Here is a 23,736-nt window from a genome sequence, read left to right on the forward strand (position 1 = left end):
GAGGCTGCTAGGTGGCGTGGTGTTTGGAACCAGGACCTAGAGTCAGGAAGACCCAAGTTTAAATCCAATCTCAGACACTTACTAGCTATGTGACCCTGGGCAAGTCACTTAACCCTGTTTGCTTCAGTTTTCTCATCTGTAAAATGAGCTGGAGAAGCAAATGATAAATCCCTCCAGTATCTTTGCCGAGAAATCCCCAAATGGGGTCACAAAGAGTGGGACACAACTGAATAACAACAAATATAATGCTTTAAGGTTTGTAAAGCCCTCTACAAATACTATCTCATTTGATCCTCACAACAGTCCTGGAGGATACATGCTATTACTCTGCCCATTTCTCAGATGAGGAAACTGAAGTGACTTGTCCAGTGCTATCCACTGCCTATAAGTCTATCAAATAATAAACTTGTTGAATATGACCTAGCCATGACTTACTCTTACTATCTTGTTCACCATTCTCTGAGAGGAAGCGTGGTAAAAATGGAAAGAATACTGTACTTACAAATCAAGTGAGACTTGAGTTTGAATCCTCCCTTTGATCTTTCCCACCTCTTTTTTGAGCCTCAGTTTCCTTACCTGTTAAACGAGAATTATAATACCTGTAGTACCTACCTCACAGGTTGTGGTTAGGATCAAATGAAATAAAGTATGCAAAACATTTGGAAAACCTGAATGTTTACATTATTAATCAATTACATTATCAATGTTACATTATTACTCAGCTAAAGTACCACCTTCAAAACTGGCCTTTTCTGACTCCACTCCACCCCCAGCTGCTGGTGCCTTCTCCCCAAATTACCTTGCATCATATAAATATGTATATATGTGTGTGTGTATATATTGCATGTACATATATTATATATATACACACATATATACACACACATGTACATGTCATGTTCCCATCCCCTTTGCATATACATTCTTTGAGAGTTTATATTCTCAAGACACTGTAGAATCTATATACTCCAGAGACTATTTTATATTTTGCCTTTGTATCCCTAGTGCCTAGAGGAATGCTTGGCGTTTAGTAAGTGATTAATATATGCTTGTTAACGGACTGATTCTCTGGACCCACTAGAGTTTCTCAATGTTCTTTGTAAAATATGCTGCCCCAACCCAGATGCAATATTGCAGACATACTGTGACCAGGGCACGGTACAATGTTATTACTGACTCTCTCTTTTGAGATCACCAGATCACCTTTTGAGACCACCTTAAAGTAGCCTAAGCTGACATTTGATGTTTTTGCCTGCCACGAGTCATAGGATTTTCCTTATGCACAAATCTAATCACGTCACTCCTCTTCAATATCTATAACCTAGCAATCCCACTATCAGACATATTCCTCAGGAAAGTCAAAGAAACAAAATTCCAACATACAGTAAAACATCCATAGTGCCATTCTTTGTGACTTAAAATAGGTACCTATCCATGGGTGAATGTCTGAAAACCCATGATATACAAATGTAATTGAACAGTACTGTGCTGTAAGAAAAGATAAATAATGAAGAATTTTTAAAAATGTGAAATTTTATGTTACAAAATATTTGATTACAAAGTGAAAAAAGCAGAATCATATAAATGTATACATATGGACATAATGACTCCAAAGTAAATGAAATAACTAAAAGTTATAACTAATTTATATAAAATAACTAAATTTAAAATATATTTTATATTTATATATAAATTAATTGATATATAACATAAAATATATATTTATAACATCTATAACTAAATATAAATATAAAACTATACATATATAAAATAACTAAAAATAACTAAACTCTAAGCTAATAAAGAACCAACAACGAATCCAGGGGTGGGGAACCTGAAGCCTCAAGGCCACATGGCCTTCTAGGTCCTTGAGTTCGACCTTTTGACTGAGTCCAGTTTTTACAGTTTTATCAAGGGGATTGTTCTGTGAAGTTTGGATTCAATCAAAGGGCTGCACTTGAGGACTTACAGGGCCATATGTGGCCTCAAAGTTGCAGGTTCCCCACCCTTGTTAGAGAAGAGAAAATGACACACAGCTCCAATGAGAACACCACTATCTCTTAGGGTTTTCCCTCTTCCACTCCCTCAACTGCGATCTCGGATTAGAAAAGGAAGCAAAGTCAACATTTGACTGGCCCAGGGGAGTGGTCAAGGATCAGCTCCACCTCTCTTCCTGCCCTTCCGGGTGGCCTCTGGCTGTGTTAAGTAGCTTCTCTGGCCCCTCCAACCTGACAGATGTGTAGACCACAAGAGTCACAATACCCTGCCCTTCTATCCAGACATGGTTCTATATGCAGCTGAGAGGGACCTACCCAAGCTACGTACCACCAGATTCTTGTTGAATATACTTGCCATATTAGGGCTAAATAAATCTTAACCATATTCAGTGACATCCAAATGCCTCATTTTATCTCAACTCAAACCTTAAATAGCAGGGTGCCAATGTCAGGCCCACCCCTAACACCTCCCTCTTGGGAGCAGAAGGGTAAAGAGCTGTCAGACTGTCATTGTATTGGCTGTTTTTACTTGTTTTTCTTTTTCCTAAGGAGGGTTCAATCACAGAGTTGGGAGGGGTTTCCCTCCTCCTTTCTAGAAATGAATGTGACATAAATACAAAAAGTATCAATTAAAAAAATTAACCCTTCATAGTACATCATGGCCTACTGAATAAAGCCTGAGATCTCAACCTTTGAAATTCTCTTCTCTGATCACAATCTCTGGCTTTCCAGATAACATCTGAGAGGGAACACTGTACAGTAAAAAGATTGTTCCTGTTCCAAAAAATACCAGCTGTGCTGTCAGAGGACATGGTTTAAATTCTACTTCTAATGCTTATTTGGGGCCACTACGTGGTACAGTTGATAGAGCACCAGGTTTGGAGTCAGGAAGATTTGGCTTTCTGAGTTTAAATCTGACCTCAGACATTTACTACCTGGATGACCCTGGGCAATTCCTTTAATTATGCTTGCCTCAATTTCCTCATCTGTAAATCAGCTGGAGAAGGAAATGGCAAACCACTCCAGTATCTTTGCCAAGAAAACCCCAAATGGAGTCATGAGGAGGTAGGCGCTACTAAAATAAATGAGCAACAAAAATGCTTATTACTTTTGGCATTGGGAATCTTGCTCCTAAATTCTTCACCCCCAAATCCTTATCTATACAATGAGGAGACTGGATCAAACAGTCTTCTAAATCTATGACTCTCTTGCCTCCTTCCTCTTCATCCTCACCTTAATCTGCACACTTTTCATCCCTCCCTGTTCTGGACTCATTTCCATTTACTATCCTTCCTAGTCTCTAATTTATAGTTAACAAGTTCAACATGGCACCAACCTCTACCATCAAATCCCTTTTCTCTTCATCTTCAGCTGCTTGAAGGCTGCTAATATTCAGCTCTTGGTTACCCTTACCACCTGCCTTCTCTGTTTAACCCCCTAGCTGCTGAGCAAACTGTAGGAAATTGTGATACTATGCATATAGTGTTTCCATTACAAATCCATGTGATCTAATTTCAACCTGGCCCTTCTTACTGCACAGAAACATTTTTATTCATCTGATTGACTTTCTATTACATTCTCCTCAGTAGCCATTCCAAATCTTCCCCTCTCCAGCCCCCAATTATACCTCCCAACTCCCTTCTTTCAGCAGATGATAGTTTCCTACTGTACTGAGAAAGCTAAGGCTATCCATTGTGGATTTTCTTAACTTTCCTCCTTCATAACTCTAAACCTTTCTTGATCTTCACCCATCATTTCTTCCACTGTCAGAGGATGAGACAGTCCCTCTCTTTGCCCAGTATTCTACTTCTTTCCTCAATCCCTATACTCACTGATTTTTCAATCCTGTACAGTAATCTGGCTTCTGACACTACCATTCTTTAGGAACTACTTTCTCAAAGGTCACCAACTGCTACTTTTGAAGGCTCTGCCCCTCCCCCTTCCCACCCCACCCAGTTATCCATATTGAATTTTCTGTAGCTTTAGCTATTGTTGACCATCTTTCTCTTTTTGGATGGTGTCTCTTACCTGGGCTTCTGTATATTGCTCTCCTCTGATTCTCTCTATCTGGCCTGAATTATTGTCACAGCCTTCTAATTAGTCCACTGCCTCCAGTCTCTTCCTTTGGCAGTACATCCTTGATGCGATTGCCAAAACAATCCTTCTAAGACCTAAGTCTATGTCACTGGCCTAGTTAATAACATTCAGTGGCTTCCTCTTGTCTACAGAAGAAAAAAAAAACACCTAGTATTTTACTCCCATCCTAGTTTCTATAGTAATGGGTACACCTTTTTGCTCCCAGAGCAGAGCTGCTCCTCTGCTTTGAGGCACAAAACTCAAAAATCTCCACAAAGACTCCTAGGAACTCTTAGCTCTGCTCCTTTCTCCTGGATTTTGGGAGAAGCAGCCTGGGTTAATTTGCATAATTCAGCTCAGCTGCTACAGAGAAAAATGGGACTCTTAAAGGCAAGTGGAGTACAGGGGCCCACTCTGAACCCTCAAATACAGAGGGACATAAGTGTGAGGCAGTCTGGTTAGGCACAATAGGAAAATGGGTGCAAACAGGACTGACTCTCTATGCCTTAATAATGTCAACAGGAAAAGAGACTCTTTAAACACTCAAAGAGGGCATTCCCACTGCGACTCAGAAGAACCTCATTGTGTGGAAGGTTGGTATGAAAGACAAAAATCTCAAAATGCTAGAAGCACTCTGGGTTAGGCCTATGAAAGAATTGAAACTGCTAGTTGAGGCACCAGAATAATTTTTCCATGAACTTCCAAAAAACAATGAACACTGCTGGAATAAAGCTTACCTTTGAGGAAGGTGAGGTAGAGCTGAGCAAAGCATCAGCAAAAAGAACAAACTCATCTGGAAGGGTATCTTAGGGCAACAACAGTCCTGAGGGCCAAAAGTCACAATACTTTACAAGATCTAAGGAGAACTATGGAGGAGAGGGAGATTAATTGGAACTTTCAGAGAAAGAACAAAATGTGACTTACACAAAGGGACCGACAAGGAGAAATCATCTCTGACTTCCTTTGCTAAGGTTAGGGCCAGGGGAATTTTGGAGCTAGCTTATTTTCCAGTGTATTTACATTTTGGGAATTGGCAAAAAAAGGCTATAAAATCAGGGCTTCATTTATTGTTGCTTGTTTAGGCTGAAGAAAAGAATAGAGAAATATTAATAATGCAGGTTAAACTTAAAAATGAGTTCTAGGTACATCTTTTTTGGGGGTTTTTAGTTGTTGTTGTGTGTGTGCTTTTTAAAGAAAGCCAGTTGTTAAACATTTACCAGCACACTACTGTCTAAGAAGGAGGGCTATATGACAAGTCATAGAGATTGTATGGATTGAAGGGGTCTTGTGACTCTGTGGGCTTAGGTACATGTTCTCTCTACATCCTTTACTACCTTAATTAAACTTTTCTCCAGTTTGCACTCTTATGACCTGAGAGCTTGTAAAGGAACCTTTCAGCTAGCACTGGGAAAGTGGCAGATGCCGAAGTTTCCATTTCTACCTAAGTAGTGGCAATAGACTAGAGAAATGAAGGGTCTTTCTTATCAGGTGGGAACAGCAGTGTGTTGATAAATGCTTAACCACCAGTTCTCTGACGGGTAAAAATGCACTCGGACACACCCGGAAGTTTAATTTTCATTATTAACATTTTCTGCAACATCCTCTTAAGCCTAGACACTCCACAAAGCACTAAATCACACCTAGATGTGCAGCTTTTCGATTTCCAAGGTGTAAGTGGTTACACTGTAGCATTTCCCTTCATGGATGTCAGTTTCAGTAAAACTGGACTACATATGCGCAATTGTTTCCCTTCTGATATCAAATGAAACCAGTACGGAGTAAGCACTTAATACACGCTTATGGACAGACTTATTGATGGACACAAAATGTTTCCTGACCTTCACTAATCTTCTGTCTGTGGTGGGGCGGACGAACTAGGTTCTCTGGTAGGAACTGACCAAGGAACGCGCCGGGGGGAGATGGAGCTGCTGTTTGAGGGGAATAAGGCGCAGCTCAGCGGGGCTTCCTTGGGCTGCGAGGTCACTCCTCCTCCTCGCCTCCCTGGAACCCGGCTCCATCTCACAGAGCCCCAGTTACGGGAGAGGGTCAGGGAGGAAGCCCCACAAGCGCTCTGCCAGCCGCGGCCCGTCCTCGTGCTGGACAGCAGCCCCGACGGTCCGAGGGGCCCATCAGCAGCGGGCGCTCCGCGCTCCCAGGGCTGGGCGCTCTGAGCACGGCGCGGACAGCCCAGCCCTGCACGGCCACCACGAGCCCTGAGGACCCTGGAGGACAGCCTTCGAGTCGGGACACCCCCACTTTCTTTGGGAGTTTCTGGTAAAAACAGAATACAGTTTCCTCTTTCACTTCCCCTTAACCCTGGCCCTTCCCCTCTTCCGTTTCCCTCCTCTTTTCCTTCCTTCCTCTTCCTCTCCTCTATTGTCTCTCCTTTTTCCTCTTCCTCCCGGGTATCTGCAACGCAGGACTCAGCCGCCAGGTGGCGCGGGAGAAGGGCAAGAGAGGCGTGGAAGGAAAGCGCTCGGAGAAGGGGGGGGAGAGGCGGGGTCCTGTCAGCTGAACGCTGCAGCACATGATCCGCGCCGGCCGGCAGCCGGGGGTCACATGATGGGGCCGGAAGGGGTGCCCGGGAATGGCTCGGAGGGAGGGTGCTGAGGCTGGAGCCCGAGCCTGGAGGCGGGAGCGGGTGAGTCAGGGTGGGATGGCACGGGGCGTGCGCTGGGTTGGCATCCGTCCGGGGGTGATGGGGTTCAGGCCAAGGTCCCCCACCTGGCGGCAGCCCGTGGGGCAGAAACGAAGGTTGTTCCCGGGGCGGAGCTGGAGGAAGAAGAGGAGGAGGGAAGCGGGTGTGTGTGTGTGTGTCTGTCTGTGCCTCTGTGCCTGTGTGGCGCCGTGTCCCTGGTTGTGTGCCTGTGTCTCCGGTGTACACTCGCGGGCCACTTGGAGATCGTGTCGCCCGGTGTGTGTTTTTGTGGATGCGCGGGTGGATGGGTCTCTCAGTGTGACCTGCGGTTCTCTAGAGCGACTGTTTTGTGTGTGCATTTGAGGGGGGACGGGGTTGGGCCAGCGGGTCTGGAAAGCAGGAACCCTGCTGAGATGCTGGGAGGTCAGAGACGAGCTCGCCCGGTCCTAGGAGAGGAAAAACCTAAATGAGAAAGAGGCCCCTCGGCGTGGCCCTATGGCTGGCTTCTTGGACTATTTCTCCATCGCCGCCACACCCTTCAGCCCAGTAACCCGAAGCCTTCAAACCTAAAGGGTCTTTGGGACTTAGAATAGTCCTGGGCCAGCCCTCTCCTTCTAAAGAGGAAAGTGAGGGTCAGTAACTTGTTTAGGATTACACAGTGAATGGTAGAATGGACTCCATAACCCAGGTTATTTCCAATGTGCTGGACTATTTTCTGCCCCAAGAACTTGTCTTTAGATGTGGCCTGAAGGAAACATTGTTTCTTTCCCCATCTCTTCTCTCCAGCCCTTACCCAGTCGTTCTTACAGTGTTTGAACTGTAACCATTTGGGCTTGTGGTTTCCTTACCATTATGATCGTAGAAGCGACCACTCGTGATTTCCTGTAGACTCAGCACTCTGAGGATTTCATTCTCTCGTTGTCTCCTAATATTTCTTCTGATAAGCCATATAATAATGGGAATCTCATTACATTTTTGAATAGAAGGCTGAATATCAGGATGGGGAAGAAATATCATTTGAAGAATAACTTCAATGTTGACAGGAGACTACAAACGTTGATTCAGTGACTACTGTGTTTGAAGATCAGTGAACACAATCGCAAAGATGCAGCAGCTCTTACCCTCAAAGAGCTGATCTTTCTCTTTTGTTACCTTAGGGGAAGTGTTTACTCATCTCCCTAGTATCTCCCTCTTTAAATTATCTTGCATTTACTTGCTTATAAGTTGTGGCCCTTTGTAGGAGGTACAAGTATAGACTCCTTAAAGGCAAAAGACAGTGACTTTTTTCTTTTTAAAATTTTGTTTCTACTGTGGCTTTTGCAATATTAATGCCTGTTGAATTGAAATGAATTATCAGTTGGGGAAATCGCCAAAGACTTCCTGAAGGAGGTGGCATTTGATTTGAGCCTTGAAGAAAGATAAAGATTCATTGCGTCAGAATTGCATTCACAACCGGGGACCCAGAGATGCAGCTCAAACAAATGCAAGGGATTTGGAGGTAGAATGTATGGTTCATGAACCCCCTATTCCAACTTGGTAGCAACATAAAATGGGTGAAATGTCAATTAAGTCTGGAAAGGTATTCAAATAACTTTAAGGATATGGATGGTTTATAGTACTAGGACTTTCTCTTTCTCCTCAGTAATCCAATTTTTGGTGAAGGTGGTAAAAGCTGTTGTTACTTGCCCCCTCTTGTAAGTTGATAGGCTTGCCTTGAAATCTAATCATGAAAAGATCATGGTAGCTTGGTGTGGAAAGAATCCAGAACTCCAGGAATCAGCCAGGAGACCTTCCAGCCCAGGTCTGATTTATTTGTCCAAACAAGGAACTATCTCTGCTATACCATGAGTCACGCTAAAAGCAGGACTTGACGGTAGATTTTTAGAGCAAGTTGTCCTAGAAACAGCTGTTTTATCTGGGATTATAGAGTTGTAAAGGGGAACAGGCCTTAGAGATGATCATTTTGAACTGTTCCTTTTACAGTTGAGGAAACAGGTTCAGAGATGTTAAATGTCCAAGATTAGTGGCAGAAACTAAAGCACATTTGAGGATCTCCAGACTTCGAAATCAGTGCTTTTCCTAAGCATTCTTTTCTATGTATTATTTTCAGTCATCACTTAAACTGGAGCTAGATATTATTTTGTATGACTCTTAAATATAATCAGGATTCTCTTTAGGAATTTTATAAGAGCCAGTTAGTAATGATTAGTAAAAAAATTTTTTTATTTTTGCATTCAAACACTACTTTGCTCTAAAGCTATGAACCTTAGGAAGAGCTTTGGGTAAAGAAGCTAATACCTATAAGAGAGGGCTTGGTAGTAGTAGACTGGATTTCTGTGTTTGGTGATGGATATAACAGAGGCTGCCCTAATAGTAATATCAAGTATCCCTCCCTTTAGCTGTCATTTTTTCAGTCATTCATTTTCCTGCTCCTTCTGCCCTAGTTTTTCCTCTCTTTCTCTTCTTTGGGCTGATCCCTTGGAGCAGGTGTGGTTAGAAGATGGGATATTTCAGTTCAGCTTTATGAGGTCTTTGTTATTTTTTGCCTCATCCTTAGATAACCTATCCCAGGCTAACCTCCTCCTTCCCCTTCCCCCCAATACTTATTATAATGGCCCCCACTATTATTAAGGAATTAGCTATTTATATACAGTTAGCACATCCTGTTAATTCTACCTTAACATAATCTCATTGCCCCTTCCTTTCTGTTGCAACCCTGTCACTCTAGTATAAACTTGTACTTCTGAAATAGCCTCTTAACAGTTCTCTCTACTTTTAGTCCTTTCCCCTTCCAGTCTGCCCTGCATATGCCACTGGATTAATCATCCTTAGATACAGCTCTAAATATGCCACTTCTCTGTTCAAAATCCTTCAGTGGTCCTCTTTTGCCTACCACATAAGCTCATACTTCTTATCTTGATATTAAAGACCCTTAGCAATCTGGCTGTCAGTCAATAACCATTTATTAAGATCCTTTTATATTTCAGGCACTGTGCAAAGCACTGGGAAACTACAGAGAAAGGCAAAAGACAATTCCTGCTCTCAAGGAACTCACGTTCTAATGGGGGTGACAGCATGTAAACAACTATACACAAGACAAATTGGAAATAGTCAGCAGAGGGAAGGTTTTAGAAGTAAAAGGGATTAGGAAAGGCTTCCTGTAGAAGGTGTCATTTTAACTGCAACTTGAAGGAAGCCAGGGATGATGAGATGAAAGCATTCTATCCATGGGATATAGCCAATGAAAATACCCAAAATTCAGGAGATGAAGTGTCTTGTTCAGGGAATAGCAAGGAGTCCAGTATCACTCAACTGTAGAGTATGTGGAAGAGTCAGGGGTGAATAAGTTATAAGAAGACTGGAAATGTAGAGAGGTACTAGGTTACAAAGAGCTATGAATGCCAGAGGATTTTATATTTGATCCTGGAGGTGATAGGGAGCCACTGGAGTTTACTGAGTAAGGGTGGGACATGGTCAGACCTGCTTGACAGCTTAGATGAGGATAGCCTAGAGTGAGGGGAGACTTATGGCAGGTAGACCAACTAGCAGACTATTGTAAAAATCCAGGTGTGAGGTAATAAGGGCCTGTGCGGGAGGCGGCAGGGGCAAGGTGGGGTGGGGTGGCAGGGTAGTGGAAAAAAGTGAGAAATGTTTCAAAGGCAAAATTGACAGATCTTGGTACCAGATTCAAAATGGGGGTTGGGTGGGCAGTGAGAGAGAGCAAGAAATTGAGGATGACACCTAGTTTCTGAGCCTAGGTGGCTGGGAGGGTAGTACTAAGAAAGTTTGGAAGGGGTGAGGAAAGGTCACAAGTTCAGTTTTGAACTTGTTGACTTCAAGATGCCTATGGGATATCCACTTTGAGATATACAATAGGCAATTGGAGATGTGAGATTGGAGGTCAGCAGAGAGGTTAGGATCACATAAGTAGATTTGAGAACCATCAGGATAGAGACAGTAATTACATTCATGGGAGCTGATGAGATCACCAGATTAAATACTATAGAGAGAGAAGAGAAAGAGGGCCCAGAACAGAGCTCTTTGGGACACCCATGGTTAGCAGGTGTGACCTGGATGAATACCTAGCAAATGAATCAGAGAAGCAGCCATCAGATAAGGTAGGACGAGAAGCAGGAAAAAGTAATATCACAAAGACTGAGAGAAGAAAGTATCAAGGAAGAGAGGGTGATTAACAGTGTCAAAGGCTGTAGAAAAGTCAGGAAGGATGAGTACTGGGGAAAGACTATTAGACTGGGCAATTAAGAGATTACTATTAACTTTAGAGAGAGCAGTTCTGATTAAATGATGAGTTTAGAATCCAAACTATAGAGACTTAGACGAAAGTGAAAGGAAAGTGGAGACAACTAGCCGCAAAGAGCAGAAGAGATATGGGTGGAAATGGACAGCTCAAATGAGGGTCTTTTGAGGGTGGAGGAGATGTGGGCATATTTGTAGGTGCTAGGGAAACTGCCAATATAGAAAGAGAAAAATTGAAGATAAATGAGAGAGTGCAAATCATAGATGGGGATAATCTGTTAGAGAAGATAGAATGGGATGGAATCACTTGGGCATGAGGAGGGGCTTTGTCTTGGGCAAAGAAAAGGGCTATTTCTTGGTGTAATATAGTGGCAGAAGGCATCTAAGTATGTGAGGGGAGAAGAGGGAGTTCTAGGCAAATTTCCTCGTTTTTTTTTCAGTGAACTATGAGGAAAGGTTCTCAGCTGAGAGGGAGGGGGAGGGCATTATGGTTTCTAATCTGATGTATAGAGGGCTATCATTTTGTACCACACCATTAGGTAGAGGGCAACTATGAACAGCTGGAAGTGATCTTGCCAACATGTGATCTTGCGGCACTTTGTACTCCTACCTATTAATTTTGTAGGTGGGTTTCCACTTCTTGTTACTTATGATTGAATTTGACTTTGTTCAGTGTGCCAAATTTAGAACAAAGTCATTACTGTAATTGCTCCCTGAATGACCTTGAGACCGTACCAATGTTTGCCAAACTTTAACAAGCTTTGGTAGCCATAACTGGTGAAAGGTTGCTGATAAAATCCATTCCTATCACCAGAAATGCAGAATGTGTTCCTTAATAGGTGCTTTTTGTGCATCTATCACTTTGAGGACCTTGTCTTGCCAAAGGTGTTAATCCTATGGAAAGGAGCACCAAGTGTTCCTTGATCAGATACTGGAGAATTCAAGTCTAGATATTCATGACTGCCCTCTCTCTAATGGAGCATTATGAAATGACGGAGCCTCATGCATAGATTGGATTAGAAACCACCTAATACTGTATATGATAGTGCTGGTATTCTTCTCCATAATATTTGATGTGGAAAGGAAGCCCAATCCAGGGCTTTAGTTCATTGCCTCCCTCTATTAGGAAAGGTTTCTTATGGCTTCTGATTTCCTTAAGGTAGATGATTCTGCCCAGGAAGAACAGTTTTAGCACTGCCTATAGTTTAGTGGATTGTAGGCTACAACAAATTCTCATTAGCTAATTAAATTTAGAGCCTGGCTCAGTTTTGAAGACTATTAAATGAAGATTGAGAAAAGGCTATTAGATTTGACTATTAAAAGAGCATTAGTAGCTCTGGAGAGAGTTGTTCAAATTGAATAAAACTTCCCTCTGAGTTTTGGATCTTCTTACCCTGAAACTTCCCTCTGCCATGCTACCCCACCCCCTTCTTCCATTGATGAATTCATTTCATTGCCCTCCATTTTTGAGATAGGCAGAGGCTGAGTGATTCATCCCCCTGAAAACTTTGCTTCTGACTCTTGGTCCTTCAGCCACCACGTTCTAAGGGACCTTTTACTACTTTTCTTTCCCCTCTGATTTTTAGCTCTTTTACGTATTATCTTCCCCCTCCTTGAGGACAGGACTGTCTTCTGGTTTTTTTGTTTTTTGTTTTTTTTGTATCCCTAGCCCTTAACACAGTGCTTGGCACATAGTAAGTCCTTAACAAGTGCCCTTTGCTGCCTGCCTGAAGGAGGAGGGTGGAAGTCACACTGCAGATTTAGAAATGAGGGAGAGGAGAGCAGTGGAGGAGGCCCCCGGGGTAGATGACTTTCTCAAGGAATTTAACTACAAACAAGAAGAGAGATAGAGGATGATCTGACCAAGTGAGGATTTGTTATGGCCTGGGGGACATGGTGGGGCAGAGAATGTACCTGCTTGGGGCATGGTGTTGAAGTCCAAAGAGTCAGAAGAAGAGTTGGGAGAGGAGTGAAGGCAGGCCAGCTTGGGCTCCATAATAGAAGTCTCAGAAAGAACTGCCCATTGGAAGAAAGGGGCAGCATGGCAGAAGAACATTCCAGCATGAGAAGGCAGCAGAGTATGGGGGTGAAAGCCCGAGTTGGAGGCAGAGCTGGGAGGGAGAATCGAGGTTGGAAAAGACTGGATAAGATTAGAGGGAGTGGGATCAAGGGCCAATATAAATAGAGGGTACTTCAGGGAGACTTCTTTTAGTTAATTTTTTTATTCTGAACTTAAACATCACTCCCCCACCCCCAAAACCCATTTCAGTATATACAGCAGAACACAAAAGAAGGTTTATTTATGAAACCACGAATCTCTTGTTTCATATTCAGTCACCAAGTATTTATTAAATGCTTACTACGTCAGGCACTGTACTAAACACTGGGGATTGAAAGAAAGGCAAAAACAGTTTGTGCCTTCAAGGAGCTCATATTCCCACAGAGAAAACAACAAGCAGTCAACTTTATACATGTAAGATATGTACAGGATGAACTGGAGGTGCTCTCAGGAGACAGGCACTAGCATTAAGGAGAACTGGGGAAGGATTCTTGCAGAAGATGAGATTTTAGCTAAGACTTTAAGGAACCCAGGAGATGGAGATGAGGAAGCAGAGCATTGCAAGCATGGGGGACAGCCAGTAAAAATGGATAAATTTGAGAAATGGAGTGTTTTACACAAGGAACTGAGAGGATACTAGTGCCACTAGGTTATATAGGGAGAGGAGTAAAGTGTAAGAAGATTGGCATTGAAGGAAGGAGGAAGGTTAGTTGTTCATTCATTTCAGTCGTGTCCAACTCTTTGTGACCCTATTTGGGGTTTTCTTGGTGGAAATATTGGAGTGGTTATAGAGGATTTTAAAAGAAATTTATATTTCATCTTGGAGGTAATAGGGAACGCTGGAGTTTGTTGACTAGAAGGGTGAACATCTCTTTAGGAAAATCACTGTGGAGGCTGAATGGAGGACAGATGAGAGTAGGGAGAGACTTGATGCAGATAAACCAACGAGTAGGCCGTAGCAGTAACCTGGGAATGATCACAGTAATGAGGTCCTGCATCAAGTTGGTGGTAGTGTCACAAAACTTGCATAAGTAGACTATATGTAGATAGTAGATAAGACTTGGCAACAGATTAGATATAGATAAGGAGAAAGATAAAGAATGGAGAATGACACTTAGGTTTTTTAAAAAGCATACAATAAATCCTTACATTATTTTCAAAACTGCCCCACTTGTCAGGACCTTCCTCCTCAACTTCCTTCTGTTCTCATGTGCTTTAAAAAAAAATTTGTTAGACCTTATTTTGGGAGCATCATTATTGCTTTCCCCCTCTACCAGTCCCTCACTCTTAAAAAAAATGAGAGAAATGAAGATGGGGAGGGGGGGGAAGAAACCTTATAATAAAATGAGCATAATCAAGCAAAATGAGTCCACACAGTAGCCATATGTCTCTTTGTATGTTTGTTTTTGTACCTTGAATCCATCCCTGTCAGGAAGTGAATAATGTATGAATAACATAGGTACACTCTACAGAGTGTATACATGGTAAGTTACTATGCTGATCTGCATTCTTAAGTCTTTTAAAATTGCTTTTCTTTAGAGCGTTGTCCCTGTATAAATTGTTCTCCCAGTTTTGCTCACTTTATCCTCCATTAGTTCATTCTGAAATTGCCTCATCATCTCTTATGGGGCAGTAATAGTCTGTTAATTGTGTTAATATATTACAGTTTGTTCATTCATTCATAAATTGATGGCTACTCCCTCAAATTCATATCTTCCCTTCCTTTTATCCCCTTCCCTTTCCTTCCCCCTTTTTCCTCCTCCATTCCCCCTCCTAGAATTAGGAAATTTGTATTTCTTGCCACTATTCCGCCCCGGATATTATCCTTCCACTTAACACTATCCCTTCCCTCACACCCCCATTCTCCTTCCTCATTTGTTTCCCTTTTGAGTTTTATATATTCCTATAAATATATAAAAATGTATTTCAGTAAAAGCTATGTGTATTCTTCTGTTCTTTGTCCATTTCAGACAAGAATAAGGTTTATCTGATGCTTTCTTCCCCCTTTACGCCATATTTGTATATTCTCTTGCCACACTACTGTGGAAGTAACCTGTTCTTCCTCCTTCCTTCATCCTTCATCTTTCTTCCCCTTTTTTTACATGGGTGGATTCCTCCTTTTATCTTTCCTTCTCTTTCTTCTCTTCAAACCCATAGAACAGAGCCAGTCCATGCCCAAATCCTCTGTGGAACAATTGTTTCTTCTCCCTTATTAGGATGTTAGCACCACATCATCATACAGCCCCTTCCAATTGCTCAAATAAATTTCATTTCCTAGATTTCTCTTGATTCTTGTATTTGCATTTCAGAATTCCTACTCAGCTCTGATGTTTGAAAGACTTCTATTCAATTAAGTATATGATTTTTTTCTCCTGTAGGATTATGCTCAGCTTTTCAGGTTAAGTTACTCTTGGTTGTAAGATTATAGCTCTTACATTTTCAAAAATTTTATAAGACATTTCCTCCATTTATTGTAGAAACTACTGGGACTTTGGTGATCCTAACTATGGTTCCTTGATATTTGAACTCCTTTTCTCTGGATCTTTGCAGTATTTTTTCTTTGATATAGGAGCTTTGAATGTTGCCTGTGGCATTGCTGGGACTTTTCCTTTTGGTATTTCTTTTAGCAGATGATTGGTGGATTCTTTCTATCTTTGCCTCTTCCTCTGATTCTGCTACATCTTGACATTTTTCGTTTATGATTTCTTGAAACATAATATTCAGGCTTTCAAAAAAAGGTCATGTTCAGAGAGACCAGTGATTTTTATATTTTCTCTCCTTGATGTGTTTTTTAGGTATGATTTTTTAAAAAATAGCTGATATCTTACATTTTCTTATTTTTTTTTCTTTTGTTCTAACATTTTCCACTGTTTCATGGAATCATTGATTTTTGTTTGGTCTGTTCTAGTTTTTAGAGAATCTCTTGTTTGTGGGTTCATTATATTTTCTCCCAGCTATTTAGTTTTCTGACTCTTTCCTTCAGAGTTTTACTTTATTTTTCATCTTTTGCTTAATTTCTTCTATGTTTTCATGTAGTTCTCATGGAAAATTCATTTTTTTCCTTTGAATGTGTACTTACAGTTGTTATAGAGTTACTTAACTCTTTTTCTTAGGGGATCTTTAGATCTGCAATAATTTTTGTACATTGATAGGCATCTTCTTTGGTTAATTTCATTTCTCCAACCTTAGTTGCTAAGCTAGGGCTTTCAGCCAGGGTCAGGCTCTGCATCCTTCTGTGCTTTTGGATTCCTGTCCAAGGGGGTTATATCCTCTTGTATTTTAGAGGGTCAGAGTGCTACAATGTGAGAGCCTTGTAGGGTGTCTCTGGTTAGAATACTAATAACATCAGAACCTGAGGGCATTTGTGCTATCCTGGTCTGGGTGCTGCCATGCCACACTGATTTCTTCTACTCCCCTGGATTTCCCAAGGTATACAACCCATCCACTCTGGGTTATGAACCTGAAAAACAAAGCATTGAGGGAATTTATGGAATATTTAGGAGATAATAGCTTTCTTGAAAGAAGGGGTGATGTTTTATCTAATCATTGCATGTCTTCCAACTTAGCAGAAAACTTTGCACATAACAGGCAATTAATAAATATCCGCTAAACTAAACTGGAGTATTTGGAGAACTTTGTAAATAACAAAAGCACACTCTGCCTGGCATGAGCCTGAAGCTGCCTTTCCTGGAGATCAGTGAATTGACTGGACTTGGGGCAATTCCTTGTGGCTCCAACATTTAGAATCCACGTTTTCTGTTTATACATCCCCAAAAGGATGACAGTTATGTAGAAGACTTAGTGTTTAATTGTGGTCATCAATACCTGTTTTATTTATACTAGTTTTCAGGGCATCTGTTACTTAGATAAGATTTGTCACTTTTTCTTTTGGGGCAGAGGGTCCACAGTTGTGGTTGACCCAGAGCCCTACAGACTACACATGTTCCTTACATGTCTTTGGTTGCTTGTTTTCATTTGTTGAAGATTCCCTTTCTTATTGCTCCTGGCCTTCTGGCTGACTCTTTTGTGCAGTTCTGGGGTGAAAGAAGGTACTTACTGTGGATTTCTTGATTATTTTTTGGTCTAGCACCAATTCTGGCTTTTTGCTAGAGTAAGATATTTGGAAACTGGTCAGTGTACCTTCTCAGGCAGCCATTTTGGTTGTAAGTCCCATAGATCTTCTTGTAGCAGTGTCTTCCATGGCTTTATCCATAGGATATCTACAACTTTCATGAAAAAAATATTGCTAATGAGTGTAAGGCCTCCAAGCAAGCTCGAATCTTGGCCTGTCGAGATGTACTATTCTCAAACTGGCCATTATGACTCTTGCTGGGGATGAAGGAAGGGTATGTATTCATACCTCTTTTTTCTGTGTGTCTTCAATGACTTATAGATGGGTTCCTCTTTATACTTATGATCATAGTTGACTTTGTTCAGGATATTAAATTTGGAAGAAAACGGAACAGTAAATAAGCCCTCCATAACCTTGAAACCAGGTCAATGTTTGTCAAACTGAAGAAGCTTGGGGATGCTTATAATTGGTGAAATGTTGATACAATCCATCTGTGCAATCAAAAATTCAGCCTCTTACTTGATAGGTATCTTTTATGTATCTCTGTCTCCTTTAGAACCTTGTTATCTTGCAGATGGCATCAGTGGGTTGGCATGACCTCATGTTATCTCTTCTGGAGCCTCTAATAAAACCTTATCTTCAGGTTTCATAAGCTCCACATCTCAATAGCATAAAGACACAGAATAACCATTCAGATACATGAAGAAAAAACTCACTCCCTTCCTAAATATTTTCTAAACCTTCATAAGTCTTTTCAACTAATTTTCATGTGGTATGGATTTTTATTTCCTTTCGCTATCATAGTCATCTTCCTCCAAACATACCTCAGCTTGTTCCTCCTAATAATCTGCCCATGGAATTAAACATAATATTACAGGTGTGGCTTCCTGAATGAATGATAGACATTTCCCTTTAGCAGTTGGTGTTGGATGCAGTTGAGAGAGTGGAAGGTACATGGATAAAAACCTAGGCATCAGTGAGCCCTGTCTTTTCATTAGATCACTGAGACCATAAAGCCCAGTTGCTTCCTTTCCCCTCCTCCCACCCCTTGTAACATCACTAAGGTAGGTATCACATCTTTTCCCCTGTCTTCTACCTTCCTAATTCTAGTAGACACCATTATTTTTCCTTTCCCCTAATTTCCCTTTATCTCTACAAATACCTCTGCTCAAAAAAAAAAAGTGGGGAAGGATGAAAGAGAATAGCAGCAATGCCTCTCCATTCCAGTCTTCTGGGACTCCTTACTGTTTCTGCCATCTCTTCTTGTTAAAAGGTTTTTTTTTTAATTCATTAAATATTTTCCAGTTACAGGTAAAAAATTTTTTTAGCAATCATTCTTTAAAATTTTGAGTTCCAAATTCTCCCCCTCCCCCCGTAAGGCAGGCAATTTAATATTGATTATATGAAGTCATGCAAAACATTTCCATATTAGTCATCTGCCAGTACTTAAGATTGCTGGAGTTAATGTAAGCAGAAAGCTCTACAGGCTCAGAGGGCTAGGCTCCCTGGTTGCCCCTATTTAAAATGGAAACATAGGGGGAGTTTGATAGCTCAGTGAAAAGTTCTTTTTCTGTCTGACAACATTCCTGTTCTTACTTTTAACTGGTTCCACACCTCTAGATGTTTTGTGGTAAATTTAGAAATTTATGAATATTCTCAGAAGAAAAAGTTGGGAAACACAGTATAAAAGTAGTGAGCTTTGCCTAATTGTGTGTACTTTGTGCCAGGCCACAGTACTGTACTTTAAAAAAAGTGCTTATACATAGTGGCCACTCTTAGGAACTGCAGCCATGGCTGCTCCTACACAAGAGCCACCAAGGGACTAGAGTTAAGAGGCAAGACTGCTAAAGACCTTAACCCTGCTCCTTTTCCACTAGCCACCATGTCTACTCAGCGACTGCGGAATGAAAATTACAATGACTACAGTTCTACAGAGGTGAGCCCGACTGAGTCCCCTTCCAATGGACTAGATGACCTCTCCAGCTCAAGCTCCTACCAACGGTTTGGGGAAACCAATGGGACAACGTAAGTGGCATTCTTCCATTTTTTTTCTTTTTGGCTACATTAGTTTTGTTTGTATAAAAGTACAAAAAAATACAAAACAAAAAAATTTTTTTAATGTCAATGGTACAATTTTCTTGGCATAATATTCATAGCTTGTACAATTGAAACACATGATATATTGAACAGCTATGTATTATGAATCAATTATGTGAGTCTGGGAGGGAACAGAATGAATCCTTATTCCTAGAATGCCTACAGATTGCTGAATATGCTAAATTAGATCTTACTTTTTATTTTTTGTTTTTATTTTATTTTATTTATTTTAAGTTTTCAACATTAATTTCCACAAAATTTTGAGTTCCAAATTTTCTCCCCATCTCTCCCCTTCCCCCACCCCCAAACACCTTGCATTCTGATTGCCCGTTCCACCAGTGTACCCTCCCTTCTAACACCCCTCCCTTCCCTTATCCCCATCTTCTCTCTTGTCTTGTAGGGCAAGATAAATTTCTGTACTGCATTATCTGCATTTCTTATTTCCCAGTTGTACACAAAAACAATTTCTCAATGTTTGTTCCTAAAACTTTGAGTTCCCACATCTCTCCCTTCCTCCCTCCCCACCCATCCCCGCTGAGAAGGCAAGCACTTCAATATAGGCTATATATGTGTAGTGTTGCAAATGGCTTCCCTAATAGTCATGTTGTGTAAGATTAACTATATTTCTCTCTATCCCATCCTGCCCCTATTTCTTCTGTTCTCTCCTTTGACCTTGTACCTCCCCAAGAGTGTTCACTTCTAATTGCTCCCTCCTCCCATTTGCCATCCCTTCCATCATCCACCCCCCCTCTGCTTGTCCATTCTCCCCTACTTTCCTGTAGTGTAAGATAGATTTTCATACCAAATTCAGTGTGCATGTTATTCCTTCCTTGAGCCACATGTGATGAGAGTAAGATAAACTTTTTCCCTCTCACCTCCCCCCTTTCCCCTCCATTGGAAAAAACTTTTTCTTGCCTCTTCTATAAGAGGTAATTTGCCCCATTCCATTTCTCCCTTTCCCCTCCCAATATATTCCTCTCTCACCCCATAATTTTATTTTTTTGGATATGATCCCTTTCTACTCAACTCACCCTGTGTGTGTGTGTGTGTGTGTGTGTGTGTGTGTGTGTGTGTGTGTGTGTGTGTGATCCCTCCAACTACCCAGATACTTAGAAAAGTTTCAGGAGATACAAATATTATCTTTCCATGTAGGAATGTAAGCAGTTCAACTTTAGTAAGTCCCTTGTGATGTCTCTTTCCTGTTTACCTTTTCATGCTTGTGTTTGAAAGTCAAATTTTCTTTTCAGCTCTGATCTTTTCATCAAGAATGCTTGAAAGTCCTTTATTTCATTGAATGACCATTTTTTACCCTGAAGTATTATACTCAGTTTTGCTGAGTTGGTGATTCTTGGTTTTAATCCTAGTTCCTTTGACTTCTGGAATATCATATTCCAAGCCCTTCGATCATGTAGTGTAGAAGCTGCTAGATCCTGTGTTATCCTGATTGTATTTCCATAATACTTGAATTGTTTCTTTCTAGCTGCTTGCAATATTTTCTCCTTGACCTGGGAACTCTGGAATTTGGCCACAATGTTCCTAGGAGTTTCTCTTTTTGTATCTCTTTCAGGAGGTGATCGGTTGATTCTTTCATTATTTATTTTGTCCTCTGGTTCTAGAATATCAGGGCAGTTTTCCTTGATAATTTCATGAAAGATGATGTGTAGGCTCTTTTTTTGATCATGTCTTTTAGGTAGTCCCATAATTTTTAAATTGTCTCTCCTGGATCTATTTCCCAGGTCAGTTTTTCCAATGAGATATTTCACATCTTCCATTTTTTCATGCTTTTGGTTTTGTTTTGTAATTTCTTGGTTTCTCATAAAGTCATTAACTTCTATTCATTCCATTCTAATTTTTAAAGAACTGTTTTCTTCAGTGAGCTTTTGAACCTCCTTTTCCATTTGGCTAACTCTGCTTTTGAAAGCATTCTTCTCCTCATTGGTTTTTTGGACCTCTTTTGGCAATTGAGTTAGCCTTTTTAAAGGTGATATTTTCTTTAGCATTTTTTTGGGTCTCCTAGCAAGCTGTTGACTTGCTTTTCATGATTTTTTTCATTGCTCTCATTTCTCTTCCCAATTTTTCTTCCACCTCTCTTACTTGATTTTCAAAATCCTTTTTGAGCTCTTCCATGGCCTGAGCCCAATTGAATATTTATTTTGGATGTTTGGAATATAGAAGCCTTGACTTGTATGTCTTCCTCTGGTGGTAAACATTGTTCTTCCTCATCTGAAAGGATGGGAGAAAATACCTGTTCACCAGAAAAGTAACCTTCTGTAGTCTTATGTTTTTCCCTTTTTGGGGCATTTTTCCAACCAGTTACTTGACTTTTGGGTCCTTCATCAAGAGTAGGGTATACTCTGGGGACCTGTAAGATCTCACTTCCTCCAAGGTGGCACAATCAAGGGAGAGGAGTTTAATCCCTGGTGGGGCTGAGATTCAGATCAGCTGCTCAGTTCCCCCAGGGCCTTTAAGCTGAGTCTCCAACAATGGAGGCTGGCTGTTGCAGCTGCTGCCTAGGGCTAGGGCTGGGGGAGGACGCTGCTCCCTTGTCACAGAGGTGAAAAAACCCTCTCACTGACCTTTGAAGTGTCTTTGTTGTCTGTGGGTTGAGGGATCTGAGAACTGCTGCTGGGGATTCTGCTCTGATCCTGCTCTTCCTGGTGTTGTGGCCAAGGCTGGGCTGCACTCCACGTTGCATCCAGTGCAACAGACCTTTTCCGTGGGTCTTCCAGGTCACCCTGGGCTGAGAATCTTCTCCACTCTATCATTCTGTGGCTTCTGCTGCTCTAGAATTTGTTGTCATTCTTTTTTTTTTTTTGCTTTTAATGGATACTATTCAAAATATTCACAATATTTGAAATTTCCCTCTTTTTTAAAATAAAAGCCACAGGAAACACATGAACATACACAAAGAGAGGAGAATAGAATTGTTCAGGTCTTTTTAGACGAAGTCACCAAACATGGATTGCTCTGGGGACAGAGCAGTTTGAACCGAAGCAAAATAAATCCCTGTTATTTAAAGATAAGATGCTTGGGAAGTACCAGGAATTATTATTTTTTCTTTTTTTTTCCCCAAGATAAGGAGAGTCATTCTTTACAGGTATTTTATGGGCTGAGGCAAGAGCTATAGTATGTGTGTCTTTCTACTCTGCCATCTTGGCCCCGCTCCCCCCGCAGAGACTTTTGTTCCTGGTTGTGGATTTTCTAAGCCAGCTTTGGATTATCTTTCTTCTCTTTATTAGGAGCCCTGTGTGGTATATTTGTGTTATTCTTTGTTTTACACTTGGCATAATTGTGGTGTGGGAAGGTTGTGTTAGTGATAAAGTCAGCTTTGGAACTCTGCCCCTGAGAATCTGATTTGCTTCTTAGATTTTGTTCTTTCCAAGCCTACTGATCCTGTGAAGCTCTGGGTACTTTTTAAAAAATTGAACTGGACCTGTACAGAATTGTACTTACATAGGGCACTTGCAGGAAGGAAACACCTTGTACCATGAACTAGTAGTGGGAGGGCTGGGAGAGGAGGGCTGAGAAAATGACACTTGAGTCAAGGCCTGAAGGTAGGCAGAGAAGTCAGGAGGCAGAGGGGAGATGGGAGGGCATTTTCCACAGGGCAGACAGCCAGTGAAAAGGTGCAGGAACAGGAGATGGTGGCTTGGATGAGAAGCAGAGAGATGCCAGTTTGCCTCAGCACACAGCATTGTGCCATAGGGTGAGCCGTGTCCATTAGGACTAGAAAGATTAGAGTCTTGTTGTGAAGGGTTTTTATAGCCAGGGGAGTTTATATTTTATCTTAAAGGGAATAGGGAGCTTCTGGATTTGATTGAGTAGGATAATGACATGGTCAGACCTGATAGGGCCAAAAGAAGGCACCTGGGAATGTATGGTTCTTTTTCTGTCTTCTAGATAGCAGTGCAGCTCTTGGACCGTCTGGTTGTTATCCCTCTCTGTACAGCTGTCCACTATACATTTACAAATTAAAACTTGGAGGCAGTTTTGCTTAGAGCAACAGTGGTACCAGTGAGAACTATTCCTTCCTTGCTGTTTCCTTTAAGTAGAAAGGTTTGGGGGTTGGGCTTGGGGAGGGAACAGTGCCACATGGTATTCTTTTGGTCTTCCCTATCCCCTACTCTAGCTTGGGTGGGTGTTTGTTAACTCTTAACAATTAAATAACAGCTTCTCTATTTGTACTTGTAAATGAGCCTCAACTACCTTTTTAGTCTTATGGCACGTTGCACCCTCCTCGCCACCCCCCACCCCCCCTTTCCCTTCCCCATGCACATTGTAGTTTAGTCGAACTTGTCTTCTTGATGTTCCTCACAAGGCATTCTGTGTAGCTAATTATTTTCATGTTTGTCCCCATCAGAACGTGAGTTCTTTGAATGCAGAGCCTGTGTTTTTGTCTTTCTTTGTATCCTAGGACAAAGCTTACTGTACAGTGCTTAATAAGTGCTTGTTGATTGACTAACTTTACGGTGACTGTACCCTGCACTTCTGCCTCAGTTTTGTCTCTCAGAATCCTTGGTTTACTTCAAAGCTCAACTCA

General features: G+C 41.3%; 2 protein-coding genes across 6 annotated transcripts in view; one reads left to right on the forward strand and one right to left on the reverse strand.

Annotated features, from left to right (window-relative positions):
• Window positions 1-6,365, reverse strand: part of LOC140518527 (proton-coupled amino acid transporter 1-like) — an 84,914-nt gene extending 78,549 nt beyond the window's left edge. The window contains exons 1-2 of one of the 4 annotated variants that reach the window (XM_072630767.1): window positions 5,912-6,365; window positions 503-576 (exon numbers count right to left, since the gene is read on the reverse strand). The gene's annotated coding sequence lies outside the window, so the exon portion shown is untranslated. Of the gene's footprint in view, window positions 1-502; window positions 577-2,312; window positions 2,743-4,025; window positions 4,356-5,911 lie in introns of those variants that run through there. The other 3 variants (XM_072630765.1, XM_072630766.1, XM_072630768.1) reach the window with 3 other exon arrangements.
• Window positions 6,366-6,611: 246 nt separating this feature from the next.
• The window catches only part of LOC140518530 (proton-coupled amino acid transporter 1-like), a 65,373-nt gene continuing 48,248 nt past the window's right edge, over window positions 6,612-23,736 (forward strand). Inside the window, exons 1-2 of one of the 2 annotated variants that reach the window (XM_072630771.1) lie at window positions 6,612-6,714; window positions 18,977-19,124. In XM_072630771.1, the coding sequence (XP_072486872.1) occupies window positions 18,982-19,124 (143 nt within the window). In that variant the 5' untranslated portion in view covers window positions 6,612-6,714; window positions 18,977-18,981. Of the gene's footprint in view, window positions 6,715-6,817; window positions 6,988-18,976; window positions 19,125-23,736 lie in introns of those variants that run through there. The other variant, XM_072630772.1, reaches the window with a different exon arrangement.

Source organism: Notamacropus eugenii, chromosome 1 (genome assembly GCF_028372415.1).
Source record: "Notamacropus eugenii isolate mMacEug1 chromosome 1, mMacEug1.pri_v2, whole genome shotgun sequence".
NCBI classification, from domain to species: domain Eukaryota; kingdom Metazoa; phylum Chordata; class Mammalia; order Diprotodontia; family Macropodidae; genus Notamacropus; species Notamacropus eugenii.